Source organism: Scyliorhinus torazame, chromosome 1 (genome assembly GCF_047496885.1).
Source record: "Scyliorhinus torazame isolate Kashiwa2021f chromosome 1, sScyTor2.1, whole genome shotgun sequence".
Classification (NCBI taxonomy): Eukaryota; Metazoa; Chordata; class Chondrichthyes; order Carcharhiniformes; family Scyliorhinidae; genus Scyliorhinus; species Scyliorhinus torazame.
Genome location: NC_092707.1, coordinates 101,999,670 through 102,014,315, shown reverse-complemented (window position 1 = coordinate 102,014,315; position 14,646 = coordinate 101,999,670). Strand labels below are relative to the sequence as shown.

Genomic DNA, 14,646 nt, shown 5'->3' with positions numbered 1-14,646 from the left:
AGAAAGGTACAGCACAGGAACAGGCCATTCGGCCTGTGCCAACCATGCTGCCCGACTAAACTACAATCTTCTACACTTCCTGGATCCGTATCCCTCTATTCCCATCCTATTCATCTATTTGTCAAGATGCCCCTTAAATGTCACTATCGTCCCTGCTTCCACCACCTCCTCCAGTAGGGAGTTCCAGGCACCCACTACCCTGTGTAAAAACACTTGCCTCGTACATCTCCTCTAAACCTTGCCCCTCTCACCTTAAACCTATGCCCCCCAGTAATTGACCACTCTACCCTGGGGAAAAGCCTCTGACTATCCACTCTGTCTATGCCCCTCATAATTTTGTAGGCCTCTATCAGGTCGCCCCTCAACCTCTGTCGTTCCAGTGAGAACAAACAGAGTTTATTCAACCGCTCCTCATAGCTACTGCCCTCCATACCAGGCAACATTCTGGTAAATCTCTTTTGCACCCTCTCGAAAGCCTCCACATCATTCTGGTAGTGTGGCGACCAGAATTGAACACTATACTCCATGTGTGGCCTAACTAAGGTTCTTTACAGCTGCAACATGACTTGCCAATTCTTGTACTCCATGCCCCGGCCAATGAAGGCAAGCATGCCGTATGCCTTCTTGACTACCTTCACCTGTGTTGCCCCTTTCAGTGACCTGTGGACCTGTACACCAAGATCTCTGACTGTCAATACTCTTGAGGGTTCTACCATTCACTGTATATTCCCTACCTGCATTGGACCTTCCAAAATGCATTACCTCACATTTGTCCGGATTAAACTCCATCTGCCATCTCTCCACCCAAGTCTCCAAACAATCTAAATCCTGCTGTATCCTCCGACAGTCCTCATCGCTATCCACAATTCCACCAACCTTTGTGTCGTCTGCAAACTTACTAATCCGACCAGTTACATTTTCCTCCAAATCATTTATATATACACAACAGACAACAAAGGTCCCAGCACTGATCCCTGCGGAACACCACTAGTCACAGGCCTCCAATTAGAAAAGCATCCTTCCATTGCTACTCTCTGCCTTCTATGACCTAGCCAGTTCTGTATCCACCTTGCCAGCTCACCCCTGATCCCGTGTGAGTTCACCTTTTGTACTAGTCTACCATGAGGGACCTTGTCAAAGGCCTTACTGCAGTCCATATAGACAACATCCACTGCCCTACCTGCATCAATCATCTTTGTGACCTCCTCGAAAAACTCTATCAAGTTAGTGAGACACGACCTCCCCTTCACAAAACCTTGCCACCTCTCACTAATGTCCATTTGCTTCCAAATGGGAGTAGATCCTGTCTCGAAGAATTCTCTCCTGTAATTTCCCTACCACTGATGTAAGGCCCACCGGCCTGTAGTTCCCTGGATTATCCTTGCTACCCTTCTTAAACAGAGGAACAACATTGGCTATTCTCCAGTCCTCCGGGACATCACCTGAAGACAGTGAGGATCCAAAGATTTCTGTCAAGGCCTCAGCAATTTCCTCTCTAGCCTCCTTCAGTATTCTGGGGTAGATCCCATCAGGCCCTGGGGACTTATCTACCTTAATATTTTTCAAGACACCCAACACCTCGTCTTTTTGGATCTCAATGTGACCCAGGCTATCTACACAACCTTCTCCAGACTCAACATCTACCAATTCCTTCTCTTTGGTGAATACTGATGCAAAGTATTCATTTAGTACCTCGCCCATTTCCTCTGGCTCCACACAGATTCCCATGCCTATCCTTCAGTGGGCCAACCCTTTCCCTGGCTACCCTCTTGCTTTTTATGTGTAAAATGCCTTGGGATTTTCCTTAACCCTATTTGCCAATGACTTTTCGTGACCCCTTCTAGCCCTCCTGACTCCTTGCTCAAGTTCCTTCCTACTTTCCTTATATTCCACACAGGCTTAGTCTGTTCCCAGCCTTGTAGCCCTGACAAATGCATCCTTTTTCTTTTTGACGAGGCCTACAATATCTCTCGTTATCCAAGGTTCCCTAAAATTGCCGTATTGCTCCTTCTTCCTCACAGGAACATGCCGGTCCTGAATTCCTTTCAACTGACACTTGAAAGCCTCCCACATCATATGTTGATTTACCCTCAAACATTCGCCCCCAATCTAGGTTCTTCAGTTCCCGCCTAATATGGTTATAATTAGCCTTCCCCCAATTTAGCACATTTACCCTAGGACCACTCTTATCCTTGTCCACCAGTACTTTAAAACTTATTGAATTGTGGTCACTTCCCGAAATGCTCCCCTACTGAAACTTCTACCACCTGGCCGGGCTCATTCCCCAATACCAGGTCCAGTACCGCCCCTTCTAGTTGGACTGTCTACATATTGTTTTAAGAAGCCCTCCTGGAAGCTCCTTACAAACTCTGCCCCGTCTAAGCCCCTGGCACTTAGCGAGTCCCAGTCAATATTGGGGAAGTTGAAGTCTCCCATCACAACAACCCTGTTGTTTTTACTCTTTTCTAAAATCTGTCTACCTAGCTGCTCCTCTATCTCCCGCTGGCTGTTGGGAGGCCTGTAGTAAACCCCCAACCTTGTGACTGCACCCTTCTTATTCCTGATCTCTACCCATATAGCCTCACTGCCCTCTGAGGTGTCCTCCTGTCGTGCAGCTGTGATATTCTCCCTAACCAGTAGCGCAACTCCATCACCCCTTTTACATCCCCCTCTATCCCGCCTGAAACATCTAAATCCTGAAACGTTTAGCTGCCAATCCTGCCCTTCCCTCAACCGGGTCTCTGTAATGGCAACATCATAGTTCCAAGTACTAATCCAAGCTCTAAGTTCATCTGCCTTACCCGTAATGCTCCTTGCATTAAAACATATGCACTTCAGGCCACCAGACCCGATGTGTTCAGCAACTTCACCCGGTCTGCTCTGCCTCAGAGCCATACTGGCCCTATTCCCTAGTTCCCCCTCAATGCTCTCACCTTCTGACCTATTGCTCCTGTGCCCATCCCCCTGCCATACTAGTTTAAACCCTCCCATGTGTACCCTTATCAATTAAAGATCCCTGCCTGCTAGGCTCCTTGGCAAACTGAGGCAATTTTGTGCTATGGGAAAAAAACGTTCAGCTTTCCTTCTAGTTCAAGAGCTTGCTGTTATCAAGTTACATCAGTGACTCTAGGATTTAAAGCTCAATTAGAATGTTCCTGAAAACCGAAAAAATTTTGACTATCTGGATCTTTGAATATTAGGTAATTTAACATTCTGCCAATCCTTTTAGAACTTGCAAGCTGGTTTTACTATATCTACAATAGCAGAAATCCAATGCATATTTGAAGTCATTCTGGTGAATTTAAGAAGCAGTGACCAATTTGAAGGTGGCTGCGTTTGTTGTGCTGTAGCAGCCCGAGGATTGTTCCGAACATTGGCCACATAGTTAGCTGTTCACATAGTAAATGGCTAAGCTGCAGTCTGGCTTGGACAAGCAGAAAATGGCAGAAGAGAAACATGCAAATTGTGCAGAGGACAAATGGCACATCTTGCTGTTAACTGAACTTCCAAGTTTGCACTGCCCTGTTGCATTCTATACCATATCAGACATTCAATTCTGGATCATCTGTCTAGTTATATGTTCATTGACTGGTCTGACAAGATGTGGAACAATTATCTCAGAGATTCATGATGACTAACTACATTGCACTGTTTCTCAAAAGCACGGCAAACAACCTGGCTGTGCAGGATCCAACGGGAACATATGGCTCATGCAGCAGTATGAACTACAAGCCATTATCTTCAAATCTGTGTGAGGCCTCTTTCAGATAGACAGCTTCACAGATTAATTGCCCCAAAATTCAAAAATAAAAGCAATGAACACAACAGGATTACCATACAAAGTAAATAAAACTGAAACCCAATTTAAATACAAGTGCAATATTTAGTTTGAAGGAGTAAGTAAATCCATGACCACTTAAGAATTTCAGTATCTGCCTCCTCAAGTACAAGGTCTGCAGGTGCAGGACAAGATGAAACTGACATGGGAATGAGCGACTGAGACTACTTGGGACCTTTTAAATGCACCAGAAAGCATGATATACACCCCAATCATGATTTTATATGCATGTCATTATTGAAAATTTTTACAAACTGAGCTCTGGCGTGGGCTGTCATATGAACATTTGGGAGATTGTTTTGCCAAGAACAAACAGAAATCAGTGCACTGGTTCCCTACCAAGCTATTAGCATGTCACAGGTGGCAAGATAGTGAAGAATCCCTGGGTTACGCACAAGGAACCAAATGCCAATTTAGTGGCAAAGTTATCTCTTCAGAAAACTGTCACTTCAAGAACAGATTTGCGAGCAATTCATATACTAGTCCCATTACACGGCCACCTACAATTTATATGACAGAAAAGAATTAACATTTATGAGTTTCTTCAAAAGATGAAACTTCATCCAGAAAAATACAAATTTGACTCTGCCAGGTGTCCATTATGTTTTACACCACTCACCTGCAATTCTCCGTTTGAGGACTGCCCTGTCCAGATCTGAAGCATAATCCTTCTTGGTTCCATCTGATGGTGAACTTCTACCCGAACTGGGATATAAGGATGCATGCCACTTCTCAGGGTCCCAGATCCCTTCACTAAAAGAAACCAAGTAGAATTATCAACCTGAAAATTGACTTGTCAATATGCAAATTGGAGGTTTTCACTGCTTGGTGCTTCACACAGCACCATGAAGCTAGGGGACTAACTAAACAAACATTTTGTATTTTAAAATTTGAAAATGTGAACCTACGGAGTTAGAATATAGCAAAGATGGCCATTTGGTCCACTACACTTGCTCTTTCAAAGAGCTTTTCAATGAATCACATTTCTTTGCTCTTCCCCCACAGACAGCCATGCTCTAAAATATTATCAAGTTTCTTTTTGAAAAAACCACTGAAGCTGCTTCCACCTCCCTTTCATGCCAGATCACAGTAACATGCCATCTATGGTGTTTTTCAATTGCCTTAAATACGGATCATCCAGTTACTGATGCTTCTGCCATTGTGTTTTTCCCTTTCTTCCTCAAAAGCATGACTTCAATACCTTTAGCAATCTCCCCGTAAAATGGTTCAGACTCAAGGGAACCACTCCACTTTCAAATCAGAAACCTGTAATTCTAGTGTTTTTCCTCTGCCTCGTCTCCAAGGCCTAACCTATTTCCTGAAGTGTGATGCCTAGAATGATGCTGGGACCTAAACAGCGCTTTTAAAATTTCTAGTGTAACATGCTCATTTTTTGATAAATTTAACACAGAAAAATGCAGGATTCACAGCAAACTCCCTTACCAGCTCACTCAACTAGCTTGTGGTGGCCTATTTCTTAAAACTGAGAAACCATACCCTGTAGTGCTGGCCAGTCATGGGGATACAAAGCTCGTTTCAGTATTGGTCATGGCCTTCCCCAAAAGTGGCACGGTTCCAAGGCAAACTGGCAACAGTGATTTAGAGACACGACGGGACAACTATTCTTTTTCATTATAACGCTCAGATGCCATATTGCTAAGAAATTGCACACAAGGCTCTATACTACCATCTTTGTTGATGGCCAACACAGGAGGACATCTCTCTTAACAAATGGACTCCAACATGAAAATCTTGTAGTCTTGATTCTACCACCGCCCCAAAGACATTTCACAATTAAATTAACTTGTGCTGATCTTTGAAAATCAGGTTTAAACATTTGTTTTGATTGTGCATTTGGTACTCAGCACTTGGAGCAAACTTCTAAAATGACCCCAAAACTTCTAAAATGAAACCATTTGAAACAAATTGCTGCTCTGAAGGTTTGGCACATTCAGACATCAGCTGCTTCAGGAACATGCTCTAGGTGTTTGGCATGTTCAAACCTTTAAATTGGAATTGTTACTGTAGTATATCTATTAGTAAATTAATTTTATTGGCAGTTATGTTTTCTACATCAGCAATTATTTCAAACTGACTGAATGCCTCAAATCTCATTATATTTCATAAATATTGGCAACTAAAAATGTATTTATTGAAGTGTTAAGTTAATGGATATTTACCTGTCATATTTTTCCAAAAGGCATGCTGGTCTCTGTTTGGCATATGGGTACTCTTTGATTTCTAGTAGTTTTTCCTGCACAAGGGAAAAATAAGTTAAAACTACTTTAGGAAAATACAGGCCGACATGGAGATCTTCCTGAGCACACATTTCAGAATGGATACAATAACACTGCCTTATCATCAAGAACAAAACCTCCAAGCCCGCACCAGTCATGATATCAACCTTTGCCAAAACCCTCAGCACTTCCTTATGCACTATCCCACTATACCCATTCTATCCATGTGTTTGTCAAGATGCCTTTTGAACGCCTTTCATAGAATCTACAGTGCAGGAGGCCATTCAGCCCATCAAGTCTGCACCGGCCCTTGGAAAAGCACCTTACTCAAGCCCACGCCTCCATGCTATCCCTGTAACCCAGTAGCCACACTTAACCTTTTTTTGCAAACGGAGGGCAATTTAGCATGGCCAATTCATTTAACCTGCACATGTTTGGACTGTGGGAGGAAACTAGAGTACCCAGAGGAAACTCGCGCAGACACAGTGAGAATGTCTGTGCAGAGTCTGCACAGACAGTGACCCAAGCCGAGAATCGAACCTGGGACCCTGGAGTGGTGAAGCAACTGTGCTAACCACTGTGCTACCGTGCTGTCCACAATGTGTCTGCTTCCACAACCTCCCCTGGCAACGCATTCCAGGCACACTACCCTCTGCATGAAAAACCTGCCTCGCACATTGCCCCACGGACCTTAAATCTATGCCCCCTGGTGACTGACCCCTCCACCCTGGGAAAGAGCATCTGCCCATCCACTATCCATGCCCCTCAATCTTGTAGAGCTCAATCAGGTCACCCCTCAATCCCAGTCTTTCTAATGAAAACAGTCCGGGTTTATTCAGCCTCTCCACATAGCTAACACTCTTCAGGCCAGACATCATCCTGGTAAACCTCCTCTGCACCCTCTCCAAAGCCTCCACATCCTTCTGTTAGTGCGGCGACCAGAATTGTGCACAATAGTCCAAGTACAGCCATACCAAGGTTCTGTACAACTGGAGCAGGACTTGTTTTTATACTCAACGCCCCATCCAATTAAGGCAAGCATTCCGTGCTTTCTTGACTACCGTGTCCACTTGTGTTGCCACCTTCAAAGATCTGTGGACATGCATGCCCAGACCTCTGACTTTCTATATTCCGAAGAGTTTTGCCATTTACGGTATATTCCCCCGCTGTTAGACCTACCAAAATGCATTACCTCACATTTGTCCTGATTAAACTCCATTTGCTGTTTCTCTGCCCAAGTCTCCAACCTATGTCCTGCTGTATCCTCTTGACAATCCTCAACAGTATCTGCCACTCCACCAACCTTGACATCATCCGCAAACTTAATCAGACCAGCTACATTTTCCTCTAAATCGTTGATGTACACTACAAACAACAGGGGCCCAAGCACAGATCCATGTGGAACACCACTAGCTTTGGCAGGTTCTCCAAACCCCATCCAATGGAGCACATGGACTGCTAGCAAGTTGTGTAACACCCTAGAGGAAACTTAGTTCATCAGAGTTTCTCACCTTGTTTTTTTTTTAGGCTCAGCATCTTTCGCCTTCAAGATAGTCACACCTACAAAAAATGCCACACCTACAAAAAATGCCAATTTCAGGCTGGCATTGTTACCACCCCCCCACCACACAACTTCCTATCTCCTGTTACTGCTCCATGCATCAAGCAACCCCGTTTTGGAAGATAAATTATTTTCAATCACATCTGGTGTCAGAATTGAAAAATTGGCCGAGGCCATGGGAGCAGCCTTCAGCCATATTTCAGGAGCTAGAGGGATGTGGAACTACCCCATATTTGCACGGGCGATCTGAATTTGGACACTACCAGAATTTGGGAAGCAGGATTCAATTCAGATACCATCCAGTGTACCCTGCTCTGTAAAATGATAGTGGGATGTTGGACCAACTTCAGCATGTGTTGCTGAACTATCCAACTGAAATCCAAATATCACAGCTGTTTCAGAGGATGCAATGCTCAAAAAGACATTCTTGGAATGCTGCAAGAGAAATCAAGAGTGTTCTGGATACTTCAGCCTGCAGATCTCCATTTGCTCACCCACCCAGTGTATTCAGAAAATATACAGAGATACAGGTAGTAACTAGGTGAATCATACCACAACTTGCTGCAGCACAAGCAAGTGACTTAGTCACAGAACTCCAAACAGGAAATGCTTAGTCATTTAGCTCTAAACGTGGCCTAAAACAGAAACTAGATTTATTCTGACACAGGAAAACATCTCCGTTTACAAGCACGTGGGCAAGAGAGAATGACCACTGCTTCGATGAAGGCAAAATAACATCAATTAAATAATGCAGAGGGAGTTGTTGAGGCTGATGGAGATAGTGGGGTGTATGGACTGTAGACATTTGATAATGCGCCATAAAATAGACTTGGCAAAAATAATACAGCAGTGGCAACAAGAATAGGAACTGGTGAGGCTAAAGCAGAGAACAGTGGTGAACCATTCCTTGGATTGGAGGGAAGCAGAGTGGCATTCTCCCCACAGGGATCAGTTTTAGGAATACTGCGCTTTGATATATCCATGACTTGGATTTGGGTACTGGAGTATACTTTCACAGTTAACAGATGATATTAAAAAATTGTGAATGGCAGTACAGTTGCTACTACTGCTCCTTCATGGCGCTGAGGATCCGGGTTTCACCCAGCCCTGGGTCACTGCCCGTGTCGAGTTTACACATTCTCCCTGTGTCGGCATGGGTCTCACTCCCACAACCCAAAAATATGCAGAGTAGATGAATTGGCCATGCAATTTAGCAATTTAGCCCCTTAATTGGAAAAAATAATTGGGTACTCTTTTTTTTTTAAATTTCTAAACTTAGTGAATAGTCAAGAGGATAATAGATAGTGAAATGAGCAGACACATGGCAGTTGAAAATGAGAAGAGTGATGTGGAGAGAAGATAAAGTAAAAGCACATTTTAAAAAATGGAAGGTGCTGCAACCAAAACCAGAGATTCCACAGTCACCAATCTTTGAAAAGGGCAGGACAAGTTGATGTGGCTATTATAGGCACAGAAGACACTGGGAGAGTCGAGGAGAACAAAACTGAACTAAATTTTGATACAAGTCACATAGCCAATTCTGGGCAAAGCTTATTAAAATGGGACCAGGGAAAAGCCATTTCAGCTATGTGAAGAGATTAAAGCAGACAGTAAATGTTCTCCTTATGCCATAGAAGATGACAGGCTTGTGTACAAAATTATACAGGGTTAGGAGTGAATAGGAGTAACCAGGTCAACTGGCAGGAGGGTCTGGGCCACAGTATTAAGATAGCAAAGGAAGACTTTTTCTTCCTATTAACAGCTGTGATGATCTGTAAAGCAGAACCTGAAAGTACAGTGAAGTAGATTCAGTAATTACCATCAAAAGGAAATTGAATGCTTGGAAAATTTGCAGGCCTATGGAAGAGCAGGGAAATGGGACAAATTGGGTAGCTGACACAAGGGTCCATTATAATCTTTCACTATTCCAGTTCCACGTATCTAGTAGAGTAGCATATATTGGAACAAATGCAAATGATTTCAATGGTGATGCAGCAAATCACTCACTAACTTATGTGTCATCAGCTTGCAGCAGTGCAGGCACCAACTGGTTTTCACAACAAGAGGAAGAGGCCAAGAATAAGACTCACTCCTAACAATCGTATGTTTACCTTCCTGGGATGTCATTGCTGGAGATGTCAGGTCAGGCTCAGTTGAACCACCTCAGTCTCAGCTCATACATAAGCAATGAACAAGTATAGGGTACAACTCCAACTGTTAAATTGTACACAGGTGTCTTTGGTTGGTGCATCAATAGAAATAAACTAGTGTCCAAGGGTCCAGGCAAATACTAATCAATAAAAGAATTATTCAAACCCCAAGCTATTAATTCCAACTGACCAAATGTTAAGTTCAGCACCATCTTTTAAAAGAGAACTCAATTCATTAAATGACAATTTAGTAAAATTGAATCACCAACTGGGTATGCCAAACCACATCATTTAATATACTGCTGGCCTGCCTGTGAATTATAAACATTCCCAATCAGAAGCAGTTCCATAATCCAAATTATCTCTTTTCTGTTACAAGTTCTCTGTGACACCCACATTCATGGGTTCTCAAATTTTATTCTGTATATGGCCATGGTACTCCCTTTTTAAAAAATATATACTTCGAGTACCTAATTCATTTTTTCCAATTAAGAGGTAATTTAGCGTGATCAATCCACCTAGCCTGCACATCTTTGGGTTGTGGGGGCGAAACCCACGCAAACATGGGTAGAATGTGCAAACTCCACATGGACAGTGTCCCAGAGCCGGGATCGAACCTGGGACCTCGGTGCCATGAGGCAGCAATGCTAACCATTGCGCCGTGCTGCCCTGCCATGGTACTCCTGACTTACAAAATATCCAGAATAAAACATTTTCCAAAACATTGCCATCTTCTGCCTCGATTAAGAAAAGAGATTCCCACTACATGACATTCCCCACATAAGCAATATCTTCTTAAAGGTCTCCCCACACAAGCAATATCGTCTTAAAGCTCTGCGCTTTTTCGAAGTAATTCTTCAGCTAGCATACAGAAACCTGAAGATATTATGTACAACACTAACATGATGGTTAAAGTGGTTCTGCCTTATACACTAAACTGTAGCAGGATATGGACTTAAGGACTACTCAAACTGGTCTGTATGCACGCACAAGAGTTTCCGATATTGTATCTTATTCTGCTGGGTCAAAATTCTGGAACTTTCTCCCATACAGCATTTTAGTGCACCTACATCTCATGCAAAGCAGTATTTCCAAGATAATAACTTACGCCACCTTGACAAACGCAATTAGGGATGGGTAATGTTAGCAAAACTTTTGTTGTCTGGAAATCTAGAACTAATCTTTACATCCAAGATGAAGATTAAAAGCTCATGCAGAACATCCCAACATAAAACCATAACCTCAAATCAACTGTTGAGATTCCTTTCAGCTATTAAACAAATTCAGTACAGCTGAGTAGAAACAATTAAGGAGAGTCTAATTACACTTGGCTTGACACCGTCACCCCTCATCCCCTCTGGGGGACTCCTGGAATCTGGCACATCATAACTGAAGGTTCTTTTAGTTTTCTGCCTCCGTAGATAGTTCAGGCAGTGCCCTATTGGGCCCCCCAGCCCCACCAACACCCCGACTCCCTCCCTCCCCACCCACCACCTTCCTTTCCCCTCCCTCCCCACCACCCTCCTTCCTTACCACCCTCCTTCCTTCCCCCTCCCCACCACCCTCCTTCCTTCCTTTCCCCTCCCCACCACCTTCCTTCCTTCCTCCTCCCTCCCCACCACCCTCCTTCCTTCCCCCTCCCTCCCCACCACCCTCCTTCCCCCTCCCTCCCCACCACCCTCCTTCCCCCTCCCTCCCTCCCCACCACCTTCCTTCCTTCCCCCTCCCTCTCCACCACCTTCCTTCCTTTCCCCTCCCTCCCCACCACCTTCCTTCCTTTCCCCTCCATCCCCACCACCTTCCTTCCTCCTCCCTCCCCACCACCTTCCTTCCTTTCCCCTCCCTCCCACCACCTTCCTTTCCCTTCTGTTGGTACAGAGGCGAGGGTATCTGGTCTCTTCAGCGCAAAGTTTAGTGCTTGTACCATTTGTTTTTTGTAGAATAGTGTTGAACTGTTTTAATAATCAGAGTATCCCTCCCCCCCCCCTCCATACATTGGTACTGAGGAGGGTCCCGAGGGTCCCCTGTTTCTCCAACACAATTATTTTGTACTTTTTGGCCTTGTATATATTTTTTACTGTTTTAATAAAAAGATATGACCAGCATAGCCACCAGGACACACTTCAAAATAGTTCTCGATCAGTAGAACAATTTCACTCAACCTGACCATCATTGTGACCCATTATTGTTAAAGCAAGGAAGAAGTTACAGGCAGCAGCCATGTCAGCAGTTCCTTGCTACAAAATATTTAATATGGCAAGTCAAGAATACATAGCCACCTGCTCATATTTACCTTGGAATATCTATATGCTTTTCTCATACCACACATTCTCTGCGGGTCAATTAATGGTTCTCCGTTTTCTTCAATCCATTCTTTTTTATCCATGGCTGCCATAAAGGAGTAGGAACACAGACCTTTAATCAGAACAAGAAACTTTGAAATTCAAGGAAATCAACTGGAGGAGTAAATTTTAAAGTCACTGCAGCATCACAAGGTAAGTGAATCAACTGAAATCATTCAAGCAAACTAAAGAGCGACCCAATATCATTTTAACACCGTATGCATGACATTATGGTACAAGTGTTACTTAAATTAACTGCACAGGAAACAGATTCGGTCACTTCACTCAATATGCAAAGGCAGCTGCAATCATTCTTCCATTCAACGAAGAAAGCTCTAACAGACCAATCTTCGGCCAAAGAGGCTCAAGATGAAGCTCATACTGGTTCTTTATGACACAAACAGCCACGGTGGAATGGGAACAGTCTGCTGAGGCTAATTATTGAATCGCTAAGTGGCTAAAAGCAATGGATGGGGCTTTACGTATGAGAGAATAAGCAGCCGCAGCTGGAATAACACGACTATCGCCTCTTGACACACCACCCAGCCCAGGAGTGACCGCTTCTCCACATACCTGAAAGCGGGGCAGAGGCTCCCAGTAGGGTCTATCAGGCCTCTGGGAAAGGAGGTGAATTGGCACCTTTCCCCCTCCCCCCTCTCTCAACACAACTCACCGAGAGAGGGGGATTTGGGGTGGCCGGAAGAGAGAGAGGCCGAGCGGCAGCCCCCGGGACAACACAGGGATGAAGAGCAGCCGAGAGGGTGGAGGTGGCCGCTCACTAACGGCCGGCGAGTACCGAGTGACGGGCTCCCAGGCCGCAGGCTGTAACGGTAGGAGCGACACCAGCTCCTCTCCCCGCAGCCGGCGAGCCAGCCAGCCGGCCGCCTCCGAGTCAGTGACAGCCGCCGCCGCTCCGAGCAGAAGCCGCAGCCGTCTTGACACACACCCGGATGTACAGACCAACCGCCTGCCTGACCCCCCCTCTTCTCTCCACCACACAAAACAAAAACCCACACACACACCCGAGACACACTCCTTCCCAACACGCCTTTCTTTATTTATTTTTTTAAATGCGTGTTTAAAACACCTTCAATCGCACTCTTTCTCCCCCACTTATTTTCTTTCCCCCCCCCCAAAAAAAGCGAAGGCCCCTCAGGCAAATAGGATCGACGACTATATCGTTTTCTCTCTCAGCCAATCAGAGACCGGGAGATGGGTGGGGCCAGTCGACGTCATCCAGCCAATCCAATTACGCATTTACCTGATTGCAAGTGCTGCCCCTGGAGTTTAGCAGCTCCTCTTCGTGAAGGTGCTGCCTCTGGAGTTGAGCAGCTCTTCTCGGTGAAGGTGCTGCCCCTGGAGGGAAGCAGCTTTTCTCAAGAGGCTTGTGTCCCCATATGGGGCAGTCAGTGGGATCACATCATCCTTGTTGATTAAGTTCGATTGATGTCACATGATGGCCCATGTCGGTTGATATTGTGAATGGTTTTCTGCCCCCCCCCCACATACCCCTCTCCAACCTGCCAACATGACATACACCAGTGCCCATGTTTGAATCACTCGACCAGGTTTTCCAGTAATGCCAACATCACCTGTCGTATAAATCATCAGATGGCAAACTTTAAAATTAAGAGGTCTGGTGCAGAAATCATGAGTTGCCATTGGCTTAATTCATCTGAATAATTTGGAGCTCTTAATAATCCTGCCTGAAACCAATGCACTACATACTGACAGGTGTGCAAGAGGTATGGAGTGAATTAGCATGTGTTGCCTACCCAGATGTCTGATATCAGTCACCAATGTGTCTGTATGTCCAAGAAGACCTGAATATTAATGATCTTTATTAGTGTCAGAAGTAGGCTAACATTAACACTGCAATGAAATTACTGTGAAAATCCCCTCGTCGTCACACTCCGACGCCTGTTCGGGTACACTGAGGGAGAATTCCGAATGTCCAATTCACCTTACAAGCATGCCTTTCGGGAGCTGTGAGAAGAAATCGGAACACCCAGAGGAAACCCACACATTCATGGGGAGAATGTGCGGACTCCGCACAGACTGTGACCCAAGCTGACCGAGATTGAGTCAGGCCATTTTTCAGGCATCCAGCCAGCTAGGACCTTGGCTTTGGCCACCAATGTCTCCTTACCATGGGGTGGGGTGATGGTTTATGAGCAGGGGCCTTCTTTTGTCTCTATTTCCCAAATCTAGGCCTCAGGAAATGGCACATAGATTCCCCTGGCTCATAGTGTGAACAAACCCAGATGTCCGAGCCCTTTTTCCTCCTCGGGGTCCCTTAGCTTCCCCATGCGACATGTCTGAGTGTCCCAAATCTGCTGATAAATCCTTTCCAGTTCAAGCAAAAACCTTGAGACAACATAGAACATAGAACATAGAACAATACAGCGCAGTACAGGCCCTTCGGCCCACGATGTTGCACCGAAACAAAAGCCATCTAACCTACACTATACCATTATCATCCATATGTTTATCCAATAAACTTTTAAATGCCCTTAAT

At 44.8% G+C, this 14,646-nt stretch overlaps 1 protein-coding gene across 3 annotated transcripts in view; it reads right to left on the bottom strand.

Annotated features, from left to right (window-relative positions):
- Positions 1–13,243, bottom strand: part of eif4enif1 (eukaryotic translation initiation factor 4E nuclear import factor 1) — a 74,720-nt gene extending 61,477 nt beyond the window's left edge. For all 3 annotated transcript variants that reach the window (XM_072498867.1, XM_072498874.1, XM_072498882.1), the window contains exons 1-4: positions 12,702–13,243; positions 12,080–12,201; positions 6,019–6,092; positions 4,458–4,591 (exon numbers count right to left, since the gene is read on the bottom strand). In XM_072498867.1, the coding sequence (XP_072354968.1) occupies positions 4,458–4,591; positions 6,019–6,092; positions 12,080–12,181 (310 nt within the window). In that variant the 5' untranslated portion in view covers positions 12,182–12,201; positions 12,702–13,243. The remainder of the gene's footprint in view (positions 1–4,457; positions 4,592–6,018; positions 6,093–12,079; positions 12,202–12,701) is intronic.
- Positions 13,244–14,646: the final 1,403 nt, after the last annotated feature.